The sequence below is a fragment of the Cebus imitator genome, unplaced genomic scaffold, assembly GCF_001604975.1.
Source record: "Cebus imitator isolate Cc_AM_T3 unplaced genomic scaffold, Cebus_imitator-1.0 Scaffold179, whole genome shotgun sequence".
NCBI lineage: Eukaryota > Metazoa > Chordata > Mammalia > Primates > Cebidae > Cebus > Cebus imitator.
The window spans coordinates 2,262,353-2,282,058 of NW_016107494.1; the positions used below are offsets into that span (position 1 = coordinate 2,262,353).

General features: G+C 36.1%; 1 protein-coding gene across 27 annotated transcripts in view; it reads left to right on the plus strand.

The window, feature by feature from the left end:
• WNK1 (WNK lysine deficient protein kinase 1) overlaps window positions 1-19,706 on the plus strand; it is a 143,941-nt gene that overhangs the window by 95,256 nt on the left and 28,979 nt on the right. For 9 of the 27 annotated variants that reach the window (XM_017545447.1, XM_017545450.1, XM_017545449.1 and 6 more), the window contains exons 7-13: window positions 55-385; window positions 1,190-1,377; window positions 6,806-8,044; window positions 10,229-10,312; window positions 16,825-16,974; window positions 18,185-18,643; window positions 19,358-19,636. In XM_017545447.1, coding sequence (XP_017400936.1) covers window positions 55-385; window positions 1,190-1,377; window positions 6,806-8,044; window positions 10,229-10,312; window positions 16,825-16,974; window positions 18,185-18,643; window positions 19,358-19,636 — 2,730 coding nt within the window. The remainder of the gene's footprint in view (window positions 1-54; window positions 386-1,189; window positions 1,378-6,805; window positions 8,045-10,228; window positions 10,313-16,824; window positions 16,975-18,184; window positions 18,644-19,357; window positions 19,637-19,706) is intronic. The other 18 variants (XM_017545458.2, XM_017545457.1, XM_017545468.2 and 15 more) reach the window with 13 other exon arrangements.

Genomic DNA, 19,706 nt, shown 5'->3' on the forward strand with positions numbered 1-19,706 from the left:
TGGTGTTGTTTTCTTTCAGTATACTACTGCTTAATATACCCTTTTATTTTGTAGGTAGAGTCTGGGTATGTCTGTGAAGGTGATCACAAGACCATGGCTAAAGCTATCAAAGACAGAGTATCGTTAATTAAGAGAAAACGAGAACAGCGGCAGTTGGTACGGGAGGAGCAAGAAAAAAAAAAGCAGGAAGAGAGCAGTCTCAAACAACAGGTAGAACAATCAAATGCTTCCCAGACAGGAATCAAGCAGCTCCCTTCTGCTAGCACCGGCATACCTACTGCTTCTACCACTTCAGCTTCAGTTTCCACACAAGTAGAACCTGAAGAACCCGAGGCAGATCAACATCAACAACTACAGTACCAGCAACCCAGTATATCTGTGTTATGTACGTATCTTGGGAAGTGGACAGATATGCTAATGATTCTCTTAATTGATTTTTTTTTTTTTTTAGCTTGTTATTTTGCACTGGCTTTTTGATTTTGAATTCCGAATCCTACTATTATACAGAATTTGGAATGGTTGTCACCTAGCCTCTTTTTATTCTTAATGTTCATGACTAGGAGAATAGAAGGATGGGGTAGTGAGGAAATGTGATTAGGATATAAAATACTTTTACAAGCTCCAACATTTTGGAGGTTTGAATTTGTAGATTTCTACTTTTCACAATTTATTTGACTAAAATAGAATTAATAATGAAGAACGAGCAAGCTTGGCTACTAAAATTGAACCCATCAGTCTGGTTGAGCTCTTTTAGCAAAACTGGATGGTGTATAGACTAAAAGGTAATAAGAACACTAGTTATTAATTTAATTACCTATTTAATACTGAGAACCTCCAGGCCTCCATAGTTAAGACTGTGAAAGCTGTGTCAAATTTAAGGCTTACAGTGTTCCATTTTGTTTCCCTTACTCTTCAAGCGATAAGATTCTGTGATAGCCAGAATTTTTTTGAAAGAAGACATTCAGACTTTTCCATATGGTTTCCTTATTTAAATACAGAAATTGACTTAATGTGGCTACAATTCATTTTTTATTTAGTTCAAATCTCTGCAAAGAATAACTAGTTACCCCTAATATAATAGGTCTAAAATATGATGAGAAAATGTGAACCTCTGTTTTGTGATTTGTCTTTTCTCTCTGTTTTTTTTTGTTTTGTTTTTTTTTTTTGGGGTGATTCATTTCTCCTTTAGCTGATGGGACGGTTGACAGTGGTCAAGGATCTTCTGTCTTCACAGAATCTCGAGTGAGCAGCCAACAGACAGTTTCATATGGTTCCCAACATGAACAGGCACATTCTACAGGCACAGTCCCAGGGCATATACCTTCTACTGTCCAAGCACAATCTCAGCCCCATGGGGTTTATCCACCCTCAAGTGTGGTAAGTAAATGCTTAAGAGAATGTAATACTACAGTAAGAGCCAATGGATAGTCTGCTAAATTAAAATTATTTGTACACACCAAGTAGCAGTATAAGTCTGAAGTAGGAAATATAAAATGCTATATCTCTAAAAAAAAATTGGGCTACTATAGAGTACAATTAGAGTAGTTCTGGTAGAGAGTAGGATATACACATTAATGTGTGGGCATTAGCTAAACTGCCTGCATGAAGCAACTATGTACAAGATTTAGACTAGACTGCATTTTTACTAAAGGTAATGCTCTCTTTAGCACTTAAGAGTTGAAACCATTCACAGCAACATAAGCTGGATATACAAATAAATGTTTTGTGGGTGGGGCAAGGAGAGTTTTTCAAAAGCTTGTTAAAATAATTACTAAGTATTTTCTGTAAGATTCCCTATTGTACAAAACACAGGTAAGACCTTCAAACCATTATAGAATGCTGCATGTGAGTACCCCAGATAGAGGGAATCCTTTATTTGAATGACTGTTTAATTTAGCGCTTCTGTTTAATCATCGGTTGCTGTGTGTGTTCCTGCCTTTAAAGTCTATGTTGGACACAAGTTCCTTCCCCAGTATATGTTCTTTTGCTTTTTCCCTTTAGTTGGTATCTGTTTTATTACTGATTTATTTTCAGAATCAACTTATGGAAATGATTTCCTGAAACATTTTATGCTTGTACACACACACACACGCACACACACATACACACACACACACACACACAAATTATCCTATGTTTTACATTAGCCACTCTTGCTTCTCATACAGAGAATGTTAAAGTGGATCATCAGATTATACCCCATTTCTTTTGTTGACTTCAGAGGAAAATAAAATACATCATCTGCTTCTGAAAGGTGTTAGAAAATAAGTAACTTGTCACTGTATAGCACTTGTTTAGTGAAATATTTAAGCAGACAATTTTCCCCTCCTTCTCAGAAAGCTTTTAATTTAAACTTTGTGGAAATCTTGCTCTTCTTTAAATGAAAATCTTTCTCTGTTAAGAAAATACTTCTGCTTGTTCTGATTTTTTTATCCTACAGCTTGGAATAAAACATGTTCATTTGTTTCAGAGTCTGCTTAATCCTGCTTTGGCTAGGTCTGAAGATGAATGGCCACAGTAACACAAATAAAAAACAACTAATGTACTAATTTTTTTTTTTTTTAGCAATCTAGTTTCTTTAAAATAATTAAATGAGGGGTAGGGTAGAAGAACTTTATAAAGACTGCACAGAAAATATATTTCTGTGTTCTGATGAGTATTACTTGTCAGCACTTCTTGTCAGTTTCTACCTTTGATTTTTTTAAATTATCATAACTAGATTTTGCTAAAACTCTTTTTATTTTCTCTTGAATATACTCATCATGGGGGAACATTAGGTCTCTATTTTAGAAGAGCAAGTAGAATGACATGAAGTTATTAAGTATTTGAGCCACTTATATAGCTATATTTATTGATGCTCTAGAAGCAGACGTTCTTGCTTTATAATGACAATATTATATGGAGGTATTATGAAGAATTATTAAAGAATTATTGAGAATTAAAAAAATTTTATAATCCTATTCCTGTCTCATTTTAAGAGGAACATATTGTGGCTTACAAGAATATAAACACATTATAAGTGAAAATTTAGAAATTAGAATAAAAGAAATAAGGCTGAAGAAAAATAAAAACAGGAATGAAACTAAATAATCATATGATGATATTTAAATACTTCCTCCTGGTGGGCCACAGATTTGGCCCAAAGCATTCTAGGAAGCCAAGTTTTAGAAAAGAAAACATAGTTTCATAATTCACAACATCTAAAAGAAAAATAACAATAACATTCTTACTCAAGACATCCTTTATAGTGTTGGTCATACTGCTTTGCAGCTATATTAAACCCTGTGCCTGAATTTTTTTCTAAGTTATTCTTTTTTTTTCCTTTTTTGACAGCATCTCACTCTGTTTCCCCAGTGGGAGTGCAGTGGCATGATCTTGGCTCATTGCAACTTCCATCTCCTGGGTTCAAGTGATTCTCCTGCCTCAGCCTCCCCAATAGCTGGGATTATAGGTACCTGCCACTACTCCTGGCTAATTTTTGTATTTTTTTTAGTAGAGCTACGGTTTCACTGTGTTGGCCAGGCTGGTCTTGAACTCCTGAGCTCAAGTGATCCTCCCGCCTCAGCTTCCCAAAGTGCTGGGATTACAGGTGTGAACCACCACACTCTGCCTAAATTATTCTTTAGAGATTCAGATTGAAGATATTCTCCCATTGACTACTTTGTAAAAATACAAACTATTTTCTATATCCAGTTGTGAATGTCTTCTAGAAAGCTAAACTTTTTCCTAGTAGGTGATGACTTTTTAACTTTACAAGTAACGAGTGGCAAGTATAAGAAATACCGTGAGCCAACAACTTTCCATCTCATGTCTTCTAAAATAGAAATGAGAATCTTTTTCTGAGGTTTCCAGAGCTCTTGCAAAATAATCCAATCTTAAAATTCTCTGTATCTTTTAATGTACTTTAAACTAATAGAATTCATTCTTGTTGAATCTTCAGTTTGCCAAACTTGCAAGCTAATATTCCTCATTTTCCCTGTCTGCACCCTGCAGTCAGTTGGTCATTCTTAAATTCATACACTCATAACACTTGGTGTTATTTTAGATAGTTAGCATGATAATTGATTGTTATCATGATCATTCATAAAAAAAAAAACCTGTGCTTGACTGACAACGTAGAAAGAATAGTTGTGAATAGTTGTGATCTGTCAGATGTACTATGTTGAGTTATAGCTCTCCTCAAAAAAAAAGTTGACTCTGTGGAATTGGGAGATGATGGAACATTTCTTTATGCAACTATGCCCTATTATCATTGTACTTTTGGTTATTTTGTTTTCAAAGTACCGTGTTTTTCATGTGTGTGTTTATTTTCTGTTTAGCCTCGTCGTGGCCGTAGCATGTCGGTTTGTGTTCCCCATCTTTCTGCTGTTCCCTCTCTGTCCCGCATCTCTCCCAGTGCTCCTTCCACCCCACCACCAGTGCTGTCTGCACCTCTTTCTCCTTCCCTCCTTCGGACTGCCCCTGAGGAAACTTTTGCCGAAAAGCTTTCTAAAGCATTGGAGAGTGTCCTGCCTATGCACTCTGCCTCCCAGCGCAAGCACCGACGCTCCAGCCTGCCTTCCCTCTTTATCAGTACTGTATGTAACTGTAAACTTCTGACAAATGAACAATTATTACCAATGAATACATCCAGGCATCAAGAATTTTAATTAAAATTGAATAAAGAACAGGACTAAACTTGGTTATATTATGCTTCTAGGATACCAGTTATTCCTATAGGAAACATTTTTGTAATAAGCTTTAAGGGGGGATAAAAAGCAAGGGGATAATGAGAGAGAATACTTAACAATGTCCTTGGCACATACCAGCATGTGTTCAATAAACTTTACCTTTTATTATATCTTCCTTTTTATTATATCTTCCTATCTGCTACTGACATAAAATTCTTTTATTTTCATATTCTAGCTTTAAAAATATTACTTAATCTTAAAGTTATCATTGCCTTAATCAAAAGCAAATTTTATTAAACATTACCCAAGCATTTTTTCTCCTCACTTTATTCTGAGGAGACACTACTGAAACTGGTTGAGTTCTTTTTTTTTTTTTTTTTTTTTTTTTTTTTTTTTTTTGATAACTCAGTCAGCAAAGAATAACCTCGGAGAGGATGTTTATTTTAATTTAATCATTTATGTGAGGTGATGTGTCAGCAAACCAAAGGGTATATAATGTTCCCCCATGGAAGTATTTTTTCCTTAGGTTGACTAGGGTGGGACTGTAGCTCTAATGAATACATTAGATACATATATAGTATGTATGACTTTCTTAAGATCTATCTTTTAAAATTATTTTAAGCATGTGGGTCCTTGCTGCTGCTTTTCCAAATAAAGAGTATAGTTTAACTTTCTGAACTAGCAACCCTAGACTTCTCAGAATTTTACTTAGGAGAATGAAGTGTACAGTGTTATGGCTTTGAGACATACCATGAGTAAATAACAATAAAATGAGCATTCTGATTGAAAATAGAAATCCTCTTTTAGCTATCGTGAACAGTTGATCTACTTTGTCAACTTGATAAGGATCTTCTCTATGGAAGGATGAAACTGAATTCTTTTAAAAGGGAGAGTCCATGATAGTGAATTATTACAGTGTATGTTGTTTGCATTTGGCAAGCTGTGTTTCTAAATTTAGAGTCTTACATCTACAGCTGCTTCTTGAATAAAAAGTTCTATCAAATAAAATTGGCTGCCATTTATATTATGCTTTTCAGCTGATTTGAACACCAGGATGTCAGAATCAGAAAATTCATGGTTATGGTGGGACTTGTTGGCTCACGCCTGTAATTCTAGCACTTTCGGAGGCAAAGGCGAGCAGGTCACCTGAGGTCAGGAATTCAAGACCAGCTTGGCCAAAATGGCAAAACCCGTCTCTACTAAAAATACAAAAATTAGCTGGGCGTGGTGGCATGCACCTGTAGTCCCAGCTACTCTAGAGGCTAAGGCAGGAGAATCACTTGAACCCCAGGAGGCAGAGGTTGCAGTGAGCTGAGATCGTTACTGAACTCCAGCCTGGGTGACAATGTGAGACTCCATCTCAGAAAAAGAAAAATGAAAATTCATGGTTACGCAACTCTTATTTTGGATCAGAAAAGTGGACATTTTTGATTTAACTCTGGAACATGTTTCACGTAGTTAAAAAAATTATATATATATACACACACACACATATACATATATATATATTTAAAAACCTATTAACCATATCTAGTTTGGGATAGACAGGAGAAAGACATTAGTCAAATTGTATATCTTTTACTGTCCACCAAAAATCTCTTCTGATTTCTGCTTAGAAGGCATACTATTAATTGATAAGAAAATAACACTGAAGGCCTCTAACATATCACAGGGTAATAAGAATATAGGAAACGTTAATTCAGTAGCTTAAAGCATACTTTTTACAATATGGAACTAGTCAGGTTTTTATGCCTTCTTTTAATTCTTATTCTTCCTTTAACTCTTTTTTTGTTGGTATAATTTGCGTTAATGCTTAAGAGTGAACCTTTAAATGTAGGTTAAAACAAAATACTTACTTACAAAGTTTAATTCTTCCATTTCCTTTGAGAGAGGAGAGTTATGGAAAAGCAGCTCTTATCTAAAGCAAAGAGCCCACAGATTGATTTCATTGGCCCTGGATGTATTTAATGGGTTTTTACTATGCACATAATTTCCAGAAGCATTGTTATTTATTTATTAACTATAAATTTGGTGTAACCATTTCATAGGGTTACACAAAACTACCCAGTTGTGCATGTCTGATGTAATTTCACATATGAATGTATGAATTACTTGTCTTATTCATGTTGATACAGCCTCAGTCCATGGCGCATCCGTATGGGGGGACCCCAACATACCCAGAATCACAGATATTTTTCCCAACTATTCATGAACGTCCAGTTTCTTTTTCACCACCTCCCACCTGCCCACCGAAAGTAGCCATTTCCCAGCGGCGTAAGAGCACCTCCTTCCTGGAAGCCCAAACTCACCACTTCCAACCCCTGCTGAGGACTGTTGGTCAAAGTCTTCTTCCACCTGGTGGCAGCCCAACTAACTGGACACCAGAGGCTGTAGTTATGATGGGTACTACAGCTGGTAGAGTAACTGGAGAGTCATGTGAGATACAGGTCCAGCCTATGTTTGAACCATCTCAAGTTTACGGTGACTATAGACCTGGACTAGTACTTCCAGAAGAAGCTCACTATTTTATTCCTCAGGAAGCAGTGTATCTAGCTGGGGTACATTACCAGGCCCGGGTGGCAGAACAGTATGAGGGCATTCCATACAACTCACCAGTACTGTCAAGTCCTATGAAACAGATACCTGAACAGAAGCCAGTACAAGGGGGCCCTACTTCAAGTTCTGTCTTTGAATTTCCATCTGGACAGGCTTTCCTGGTAGGACACCTTCAGAATCTAAGATTAGATTCTGGATTGAGTCCAGGATCTCCCCTCTCTAGTATTTCTGCACCTATCAGTACAGATGCTACACGTTTGAAATTTCACCCTGTCTTTGTTCCTCATTCTGCACCCGCTGTGTTAACTCATAACAATGAGAGCAGAAGCAACTGTGTATTTGAATTTCATGTTCACACACCAAGCTCCTCTTCAGGAGAAGGAGGTGGAATTTTACCTCAGCGTGTTTACCGAAATCGACAGGTTGCAGTGGACTTGAATCAAGAAGAACTGCCTCCTCAATCAGTTGGATTACATGGCTACCTGCAGCCTGTGTCTGAAGAAAAGCATAATTACCATGCCCCAGAATTGACCGTTTCTGTGGTAGAGCCTATCGGACAGAACTGGCCAATAGGAAGCCCAGAATATTCCAGTGATTCCTCACAAATCACTTCTTCAGACCCCAGTGATTTTCAGTCACCTCCCCCTACAGGGGGAGCAGCTGCATCTTTTGGCTCTGACGTCTCATTACCCTTTATCCGTCTGCCTCAGACAGTGTTACAGGAATCCCCACTTTTCTTCTGTTTCCCCCAAGGAACTACATCTCAGCAGGTCTTAACTGCCTCATTTTCTTCAGGAGGATCTGCACTTCATCCACAGGTTATAGGAAAACTTGCACAATTATTTTAAACCACCCTACTATGCACCATAACATTTAAATTTTTTTGTCCCTCATTCCCTGAATCATGAATTTATGAGAAATATTGTTTAATTTTATCAGTAGAGTTTCCCCATCTTTGTGGGGTTGTGACTACATATATGTATTAAAAAACAAAATACGAGAGAAGCTCACTGATCTACCTATCTATGCAAACTGGTGGAAAAACACAAAAACCAGAAATTTATTCATTCATCAAAATCAACGACTTTTATCCCTATGCATGTTACTTTAAACCAGTAGTGAAAATGCAAGTGTATGTAATGTATGGTTGACCCAGCATTATTTAGGAATACAAATCTTAAGTATTATTTTCTTCCTCTAAACAAGTTTTTAAAAAAAAAAACAACAATAATTGTTTTTTCTGTAAAATATAAAGCATAGAAAATAGGGAATGCTTTTTTGGAGTAGTATTAATACACGGAATTTTCATTAGTGTAGAAGGATATAAAAACAAAATATATCTTATGGGAAGAAAAAAAAGATAGAAAAGGAAACAGTTTAGGAATTTGCCTTAATAAATGAAAATATCTTTTTAAATTGGTATCAGTCAAGCAAGTTGCTATGTATTATTATATGTCCAAATAAAATGCTAATTCATAAAATTAAGGACTGATTCTAATTTCTAGCAACTAATAGTCTAGTGGGTTGTGGGCTTATTTTTTTGTTACAAGAATTTGGGATATGTTACAAGCTAAGGAACACTAGACATCTCAGGCCTTGTATTTTTCTCAACAAATTTAATTTATGTATGTGTATGAGCATATACACACTTAGCAAGTAAAGACAATATAATAAATGTAATAGAATTCAAAAGTACAGTCAGTGTTTACTGTTTTATATATTCATTTGGTGTATTTTATCAAACGTGTATATCTTGTAAAATCTACATGGAATTTATATAGTTATATAGTGAAAATGTTTGAATATCCCACATATTCTACTCCTTTAAAAAGTACTATGTGTTGTTCTTCCTACTTTCTTGCTATGTTCTCCTGTTCAGGGGCATAAACGAATCCCAAAATGTGCACAAAATATCAATTACTTAGAGTTGTACTAAGACACAAAAAGATCCAGAAGCTTGAAAACTATACATGGGCACGCAGTATATTCATATCAGTATTCAAGTTGCAGCCCCTATTATGAATATTGATGTATCACCAGTAACTATCCTTTAGACTTTCCAAAGTAAAATTTCGGATACCAGGTAGTTAATTTATAGACATGCTACAGAGGAATCAATCTCAAACTCAACACTTAAAATAGTTAAGCTGCAGTTAACTATTTTAATAGTGGAATGTGATATATCTATGTAAGCTTTAAGGAACCCCTTCTAAACTGAAATGGAATGACAAAAGTGGAAGCCTTTTCGTTTCGTTAACGTATCTATATATAGTCCTGCATTTATTTCTCAGTTTCTCATTTATTTTAATTTGGACTTCTCAATAATCAGAACACTCTAGTTGGGGTTTCTCAAACTCAACACTGTTGACATTTGAGGTTGGATAATTCTTTGTTGTGGAGGGCTGTTCTATGTATTGTAGGATATTTAGCAATATCCTTGGTCTGTACCTCCTAAATACTAGGTAGCAGCCATCTCCCTCAGTTTTGACAACCAGAAATGTCTCCACATATTGCCAAGTGCCCCCCCTGGGGTGGCAGAATTGCCCCTGGTTGGCAGCGATTGCCCTAGGTTCTTAGCAGTTGATGATAACAGATTTTTTGACACTTTTGAAAAAAGTCATCGTGGCACTACAAGAAACATTACCAAATTAGCATTACTAAATACCTTTTTTCATTAATTTTTCAGACAAATTTCTGATTGATAGCATTTCTACTTTGTTCCTATGTTACATACATATTAAATATATATTTCTAATAACAAATTTTTTTCACTATCAGTGGGTTTTGCATGGGTTGGGATCAGAATATGTTGTGTGGAATGATCCTTCTCTAAATTTTTCTTACAAAAGATAACCTAGCGGCCTCTCCCCTACATAATCAGGTTAATGTTTCATTTTGATCAAGCAAACTCTGAGGAGCTTAAATATTCATTGCAAAAGCCTGACTTCTGTACACTTAATTTAGGACTTCTCTAATTTGTTGTGTTCACTTCTTTCCTTCAGGCACAGGGGCAGAGCCAGGGTCAGCCATCCTCAAGTAGCTTAACAGGGGTTTCATCTTCCCAACCCATACAACATCCTCAGCAGGTGAGAACAATGCATTGCAACATTTTATGAATTAGCAGTGGCCAGAACACTATTTGAACTTTTGTGGTTTGTGATGCAAATTGCCTGCTAAGTTTTTGAAAGGAAAATTAAGAGGTGTTACATGTCTTGTGTTGAGTAACATTTTAGAAAACTCTCTTTTGGTTCATGTACTTTTGAACAATTTAGTAGACATACATTATTACTGATGTAATTATCTTTTTAAAAGAAGATTCTACAGTGTGTTTTGTTTTGTTTTGTTTTGTTTTTTTGGTTTTTTTTGTTTGTTTGGTTGGTTGGTTTTTTTGGAGACAGTCTTACTTTGTCACCCAGACTGGAGTGCAGTAGTGTGATCTTGGCTCACTGGAATCACCACCTCCCAGGTTTAAGCAATCCTCCTGCCTCAGCTTTCCACGTAGCTGTGATTACAGGTGCCTACCACTACACTCAGCTAATTTTTGTATTTTTAGTAGAGATGAGGTTTCACCATGCTGGCCAGGCTGGTCTCAAACTGCTGACCACAGGTGATCCACCCACCTAGACCTCCCAAAGTGCTGAGATTACAGGCATGAGCCACCTCACCTGGCCTGCATTCTACATATAATTTACAATACAAAGAATATCAGTTTGTTTCTACTTATGACTTGTCTACATATGATCATTTTGTCATTTTTTTTCCCACTGCTTGCAGCAGTGATTTGTCATGACCTTCATTGTGCGTGCCTTTACTAATCCTGCACTTCTTTTTAATTATTTCTAATCTGTAGAATGATATGTCAGATTTTATGCTAAGAAGGATTGAATGAAAACCTAAGAACAATTACTTCAGGAACATTTATTTTTTTAATATTATTTTTTGAGACACTTGCTCTGTCACCCAGGCTGGAGTGCAGTGGTGTAAATTTCAGCTCACTGTAACTTCCACCTCCCAGATTCAAGCAGTTCTTGAACCAGCTAATTTTTGTATTGTGTTCTACTTATGCCTGGCTAATTTAGTAGAGATGTGGTTTCACCATGTTGGCCAGGCTGGTCTTGAACTCTTGACCTCAAGTGATCTGCCTGCCTAAGCCTCCCAAAGTGCTGGTATCCACCTTGCCCAGCCAAAATATATTTTTTTTAATATTTAAATATTTTTAACCTCTGTTTTGGGGGGATTGTTTCAGAAAGTTAAGGAATTCAAGAGATTAGTGTAATCCTGATACATCCAACAGTAAAACTGGTAATTGTAAAATTAAATATTTATAGCTCATCACTAATGTTAATAGCAATTATTTGCAAGGGAATAATGCATTTTTGTCTTAATTGAATACTTATTAGCTGTTCTACATTAAATTTGTAGCCACCATGTATATAATACAAACTTCCTAAAGAAAGTTCCCCTTGTGTGTTTTTTAGTCACCAAACTGTAAGGCTTCCGTTTCTGTTAGTTTTTAGTTTTGAAACAAAGTTTTCAGTTCTTAATTACAAATGGCCCTCTTTCAGTTTAACATATGGTCAAGTAGCCATTCAATACTGGTTTAAGATCAGGTGTTGCTTGTACAAGATAAAAATCACTTAAAGGCACTTTCTACAGAAAGAATTGATTAGTTTGGTTATACATGCATTGCTCGGTGATCAGTACCTCTGTAGAACTGAAGGACTGGGACTTACATGCTTTGTTTTGCACCTGTCCCTTCTTCCAAACAAGACTGGTTAAATTAAAGTAGTTGTATTTTTACCAACCTTAACAAAATCTGTTTTCTTCTATTAATAGTTTCTAATTAGAATGCAAATTACAAGTCACATAAAGTTAGTTGAGAATGGAAGTACTGAGTACTAATCTCCTAACTGCTTATCTTTGGATGTAGACCAACACCAGTAAACTGAGCTAATTGTATGTGCTCTGTTTTTCCTTTTCCAAAGGAATTTGTTATATAGCTTGTATTTGAGGATATATATATATGTATACTTACTACCAAATGAAGATAATAAAATAATTCATTGAGTTTTATGGTGAGAAACAGTATGAGAAGAGAAGAGATCAGTACCATAAATGTCAGGTTAAAAGAATTAGGTAGCTCCCCCTCCTGGGGAAAAAAATATGGCTAAATGCTATCCCTGCAGAAGAAACAAAAATTAATTTTTGTTTCATTGATGTTTTTGTTTTAGATACTTTTATAGCATATGTTCTAGAATCATAAAATTGAGTCCTCAGTATATATAGGACGTGTATTTGTGTAGAATAATTAACTTCTCCAAGGTCAACTAGATAATAAGGGAGCTGCAAATTACAACCCAGAATTCAAGACTTCTAGAATAGTATTCTTTTGTCCATTTTAAATAAAGTTCTACAGGGACTTAATAATTCTGCAAAAGTACCCCAGAATCTGTCTTTTTTTTTTTTTAATTACTGGAGTTCTACATTTTAAAAAAGAAAGGTTGAAAACTTTTTGTACTGTATGTATAGTATATTTTTAGACAGGATTTTTGTTTTACGTACTTTAAGGTCCCCTCCCCACCTTAGGGAACCATATCTTTTATTATAGTGATGAAAGAAATGTACTTTTGATAAAACTTACTTTATTTCATGGGTGTCTTAAACATAGTAAACAAGGAATTGCTTTTTTGTGTGTTTTTATAAAGAATCTGTTATAGTGATATGCCAGATCTTAATGAGGTACCAAAAATAGCTGCCTCTGCTGAAAAACTTTCTGACTGCAAACAGAGTTGTGAACTTTGTCAGACACAGTGCCAGCTACTTGGAAGGCTGAGGCAGGAGGATCACTTGAGCCCAGGAGTTCAAGGCTGCAGTAAACATGATAGTGCCACTGCGTTCCAGCCTGGGCAAGAGAGCATGACCCATCTTTAGAAAAAAAAGAGCAGAGGGGGAACCAAAGTTGTGAAATACCTACCCTACTAAAGGCTGTTTGAACTGGTTTCATGGGGCAAGCTTAGGCAAAGCATGATGCTAAACTGTTAAGCTAGATCATACCTGCTTGGCTGAAGTGCTGATTATTAGTCAGTGGGGTTGTGCACAGCAGATTACCATGTACTTCTGGCATACCCAGACGTGCCACTTCTCCCCAAGTGCTGTAAGATATAACATTAACCATTAGTCATTGTAAACAACTGGTTTAAAATATATCTTTAAGATGTTAATACAAGGGTTACTGGCATAGATGCTTCTCAGTTATCTTAAGCAAAGAATGAAATAATTTGTCGATAAAACTGCTCATTTTTGACAGTCCTTTCAGCTTTCTTTCCTAATTGAGTTCAGATACTGAAGGTCTACCAAGATGGACCAGATATGACTAATTGGAAAGAGTTTAAATAATATAGTAAATATATATGTAAATTTCTACAAAACAAATAAGGATAATAGCTAATATTAAACTTTGCACATTGTACCTACATTCTCATTTAATCTTTAAGAACCCTGTAAGTGTAGATGCCATAATTATTTCCATTTTACTGGTGGGAAAGCTGAGATCTGGAGAAGGTGAGTAGTTTATCCAAACTTACAGCTTTTATAAGAGGTGAAAACAGAATTTAAATGCAAATAGTCTAATTCCACAGTGGCTTACCATTTGACTGCTACCTGATTATGTCCCAAAAAGGGAAGAAATTAACATCTCTCCCAAGCAGGAAAGGGGATATCAGGAAGACTTTAGGAAAAAGGAGGCGTTCGAAATGGACTTTGAGTATAAGTAAGACTCAGATGTAGAAATAAAGAATATTCTAGGCCAGACGAGAAAAAAATTATACTGTGAGCAAGGTAAAAGGCCCAAAGATAGAAAAATATGGGACAGAAGCAAATGTGCCTTTAGTTTGGTTTAACTGGAACATTGATATGTGAAGGTATAAGTTCAGGAAAGAGTTGATAAGAGTCTAAATTTTGATATGAGCATAGTTTTGAATTAAGAAGGATGTATTGGGAGTCGGGAGCATATGATTACCATATGCCCAAAGATAACATGGGGATTCTTCCTCTGTCCTTTAGAAAAGAGGAGAATCACCATGTATTCAAACCTTTATCGCACTCTCATATTACAGGGCTTTCACTGTCCTTTGAACAACAACAAACCAAAAAAGGTTAATGAAATCAATCAAAACAGGTGAGAACAAATGTGCCTGCAAGGACTTTAGACCATGTAGTTGGAAATGTTTATTGAGAACATCAGACAGAATTGTTGTTGTTGTTGTTGTTGTTGTTGTTTAAAGCAATAGATTAAACATAGATTTAGTCCTTATTCTCAGCAATGTGACTTTACTATTCTGAGGACTGTATGTGATTTTAAACAACTGGTTTAAAGATCTCTTTAAGATGTTAATACAAGAGATACATTAATAACCTGTAAGAGAAATGCAAAAAAAAAATTATAGCTATTTTAATGTTATATAAATCGGTGCTTTTTGCTGTACATTTTGCCTGAAGACGCAACTCAGAGGGAACATGTTACGTTATGCCAAAAAACTTCAGGAAAGTTTATTATTTAGCTTCAATGAAGGTAAAGATGCTAGTGTCTTTACCTGTGAAGAGTTTGAGGGAGAGGCAGCAAAGTTTCTGGATTAATATATTTAATATGCAGTCTTATTTAGGCATATAAATTAATGAGTTAGATAATTAGAGATATCTCATTCACCTTCCTTAAAGTTTAAATATATTCAAGTTGGCAAAAAAAAGTTTTCTGGTTTTTTAGTTCCTTTTTCTCAGGTGAGAAATTAATTGGCTTATATTCAGAGTGGCTTTAGAGTTGGCTACATGTGATATATCTTAGTTTGCAGAAAATAATGTTTTCTTAAAAGTTAAAATAATTATACATTATCAGAAATAATTAAATAGGAATAGACCAAACATGACTGCTGTTGCCATGATATTTTAGCATTCTTTTGGTGATTTTAATTGATAGAAGAAGAGCAAAAATATTATTTGTAGATTATCATCTAACAAAATCTAAGACACTTATCAAGGTGGCAAGATACATAATAAATGTACAAATAAATAGCTTATCTTTATACCAGCAGTAACCAATTAGTTGTATGGATATACCAGCACATATATAGAAGGCTATTGGTTGCAGCTTTAAGTAGCAAATGAAACAACCAAAGTGTTTATCATTATGAGATTGATGCCATTGAGAAATGAAATGAAAGTAGTATACTATAGAACACTATGTATAGGAAAGGCATGTTTTTGTTTATTTTAACAAAAAAAAAAGAAAACTATGTGAAAATGGCCACTTAACGCATGGAAAAAAATCCATGAAGGTTATATACCAAACCACTAATAGTGATTTCCTCTGGAGAACAGGATTAGGAATATTTTCATTAACTTTATAATCTGATATGCTAGGTAAAATTTTTATTACAAGCAGATGTTGTATTAAAGAAAAATTTAAATTAGGTATTAGATGAACTTGAGAATCAGCAGTAAAGTTCAGTTTTTTTTTTTTTCTTTTTCTTTTTTTTTCGAGGCAGAGTTTCACTCTTCTTGTCCAGACTGGAGTGCAGTGGTGCCAACTTGGCTTACCACAACCGCCGTCTTCTGGGTTCAGGTGATTCTCCTGCCTCAGCCTCCCGAGTAGCTGGGATTACAGGCATGTGCCACCACGCCCGGCTAAGTTTTTGTATTTTTAGTAGAGATGGGGTTTCTCCATGTTGGTCAGGCTGTCTCAAACTGCCAGCCTCAGGTGATCCATCCGCCTCCATCTCCCAAAGTGTTGGGATTACAGGTGTGAGCCACTGCTCCCAGCCTCAAATTTTTGTTAGCCAGAAGGGGTAGTACTCTAGGGGTCATAGTCCTGTTTTGTTTGCTTTTTATAAAATTTAGTATTCGGGTACAATTACATGCCATGCATTAAATTAGGTGTATAATTATGTTCCATGCCTAGTACATAGTAGATTCCTAGGTGTCATTCCCTTTGCCTCACTTTGAGTTAAATAATAATATCCTTGTTTCAAAAAGAGAAACTTCATTTTTGTAATAAAATAAGCAGTCTAAGTTATTAACAGCTCATAAATGTTAAAGCTAACATTTGAAAATGTCTCTTGATTCTAAGTCCAGTGCGTTCCTCACTACTTTGTAGCTATAATCAAAGCTGTTGTTCAAGCATATTAATTATACAGTTGATAAAATAGGGTAGGGAAAAAAGATTAAAGGAAGCAACTGAATCTATCTAATATAGGTGCCAAAGTGAAAGCTGATGTCAAGAGATAGGGAAAAGGGAATGGCAGGGATGGGATGGGGAAAGGAACTATCTGGATATGGTATCTGTTGGGGTGAGGGAGATACTGGGGTGAAGAGCCAATGGTAACTCGAGTTTTAAAACATTGGTTAATTGTTCCTGGTGGCACCATCACAAAGAACATCAGAGGGAAAACAAATATATAATGGAAATTGATGAATTTGGGTTTGTGCAGGTCTTGATTACTAAAATCATCATTATTTACAGGCACTGAAGGCTTTTAGGTAAACATGCTTCCTTAGAAACAGCACTGATTTGAAATAAAACTGAATCATTGTATTTTATTCTTAGCAGCAGGGAATACAGCAGACAGCCGCTCCTCAACAGACAGTGCAGTATTCACTTTCACAGACATCAACCTCCAGTGAGGCCACGACTGCACAGCCAGTGAGTCAGCCTCAAGCTCCACAAGTCTTGCCTCAAGTATCAGCTGGAAAACAGGTAAACTTAAAAAAAAAAAAAAAAAAAAAAAATACAGGTACTCTTAATTTCTGAAAGGGATCTCCATGTAACTTGTCCTTTCATGTGAATAGACTTCTATCCTTTCTTCTAATGGTAGCCAACCCTTGAAGTAGATTAATCTCATTGCAAAAATGAAATGAAAATCACTTCATTTGTGCATGTGCATTGTTTAATGTAGATGGGTACGTTACTGACAGCAGTGACAATCCAAAGTTTCACTTGTAGTCTTACCAGTCCAAAATCAATTTAACAGGTATTAGAAGTAATGGGTTAAATAAAGGTGATTTGGTAACTGAACCTATGACAGTCCCTGGAATTGTGTCAGCTATTCTGGGTTTGCAACTATGCTTTATTTTCATGTATATTTCTGCACTGTTTCCTCCTTCGTTGTCTACTGAGAGTAGTAAGTCATGGAAATTCTCCTATGTGGAATTTTTATTTGTCTTAAGTAGTCCTAATCACTTGAAAAGTACCTGTAGAAGGTATGCTCTTCTGAATGACCTTTTTTCAACTTTATTTTTGAGTACTGTTGTGCATGTGTGTGCACAGTGTGTTGTTACTCTAATGTTTCATCACATCTGGGATGCTATCAACTTTAAAATGTACCACATTTTATGTACCACATCATCAGTTATAAGACAGATCCCAATTTCTCACATGTCAAAATGATCAGGTAATGGAAAGGGATGACTGCATCCTAGAATCAGTAAAATATGTGAATTATACCAACTTCTGTATAGCCACGTTAGACTTAAGAATTTTAGAAATAATATGAATAAAGTCTTAATTCCACTGGAAAGGAATTCATTTGAATTTCAGTAACTACTGTAATAGCAGTCATAACTTTAGTGGTAGTATTATGGTATATAAGATATATCCCAATAAAGCTATTTAGAAAAGAAGGCAAACCCCTTGTCTATGGAAGGGTCCACTTTTTATTGCCAAGTGCTGAAGCATTAGCAAATATTTCTACAACAAAAAGTGTAGATAGTAACAGTCTATTTAGCCTCTTTGTCTCCTGCTCTCCTTTTCATATTCTTATGTGGCATATTAACACTAATGTATGCAGGGTTTTTGGTCCTCCCACCCCTTCTTTTTGGCTAATACATAAATCTTGCTTTTGGCAGCCTTGCTTTTTTTTTTTTTTTTTTTTAAAGCCTGTCTCTTTTTTTTTTCTTTACCTTCCCAGCTTCCAGTTTCCCAGCCAGTACCAACTATCCAAGGCGAACCTCAGATCCCAGTTGCGACACAACCCTCAGTTGTTCCAGTCCACTCTGGTGCTCATTTCCTTCCAGTGGGACAGCCACTCCCTACTTCCTTACTCCCGCAGTACCCTGTCTCTCAAATTTCCATATCAACTCCCCATGTATCTACAACTCAGACAGGTTTCTCACCCCTTCCCATCACGATGGCAGCTGGCATTACTCAGCCTCTGCTCACGTTGGCTTCATCTGCTACAACAGCTGCGATCCCAGGGGTATCAACTGTGGTTCCTAGTCAGCTTCCAACCCTTCTGCAGCCTGTGACTCAGCTGCCAAGTCAGGTTCACCCACAGCTCCTACAACCAGCAGTTCAGTCCATGGGAATACCAGCTAACCTTGGACAAGCTGCTGAGGTTCCACTTTCCTCTGGAGATGTTCTGTACCAGGTATTGTGTTAGCTAGCAAAAGAGGGGTTTGATCCTAGTAGACCATCAAGAACATGGAAATCTTATAGTTGAGTGTCAGAATAACTAGCAATAACAAATGTCAATTAGAAAAGCTAAAATAGTAAAATTCTGAGAAAGGATTGAGTCAATGATGTTCAATGATACGTGATCCATTTTTCTTAAGACACTTCTTCAGAGAAAAATGGTTCTCTCGGTATTCATTGTAAGCTGATTGAGTGCTAGATGTGGTTAATAGTACACCTGGTAACTTTTACGTATATGGGTAGAATAAATACAATAGCCAACATAGTATCAACAAAAAGCTTCAGGGATTAGATTGGGAAGATTAGCATTTCATGATATAACTGTTATGTGGAAGAATTTTTGCATTTCATGATATGACTGTTATGTGGAAGAATTTTTGCATTCTTCCATATAAGATTGACTAGGAAGAAATTGTGTTCCTATTTAAATCATCTCTAGGTGGAGACAACCAACAATCTAAAGTATTATTGTAGAGTCCTGTCTCTCCTATTGGAACCAACCTACTACTTCAAGAATGTGGTCTTTATATCCCCTTTAGATTATTAGAAAGAGATTGGCTACTCTTCTTCTTTGCTGTGTGCTTTTTTTTTCTTTTTTTTCATGTCTTGCTGTTTTGCTAATTTAATGACCCCAACCTGCTCTAACTTACCTTCCTCATTTCTGTCACAGGGCTTCCCACCTCGACTGCCACCACAATACCCAGGAGATTCAAATATTGCTCCCCCTTCCAACGTGGCTTCTGTTTGCATCCATTCTACAGTCCTGTCCCCTCCCATGCCGACAGAAGTACTGGCTACACCTGGGTACTTTCCCACAGTTGTGCAGCCTTATGTGGAATCAAATCTTTTAGTTCCTATTGGTGGTGTAGGAGGACAGGTTCAAGTGTCCCAGCCAGGAGTGAGTTTAGCACAAGTGCCCACTACATCCTCCCAGCAAGCAGTTTTGGAGGTAAATGGAATTACTGCATGTTTATCTATAAAACATATATATAACTGGATAAAAATGATAAATGAGAAGG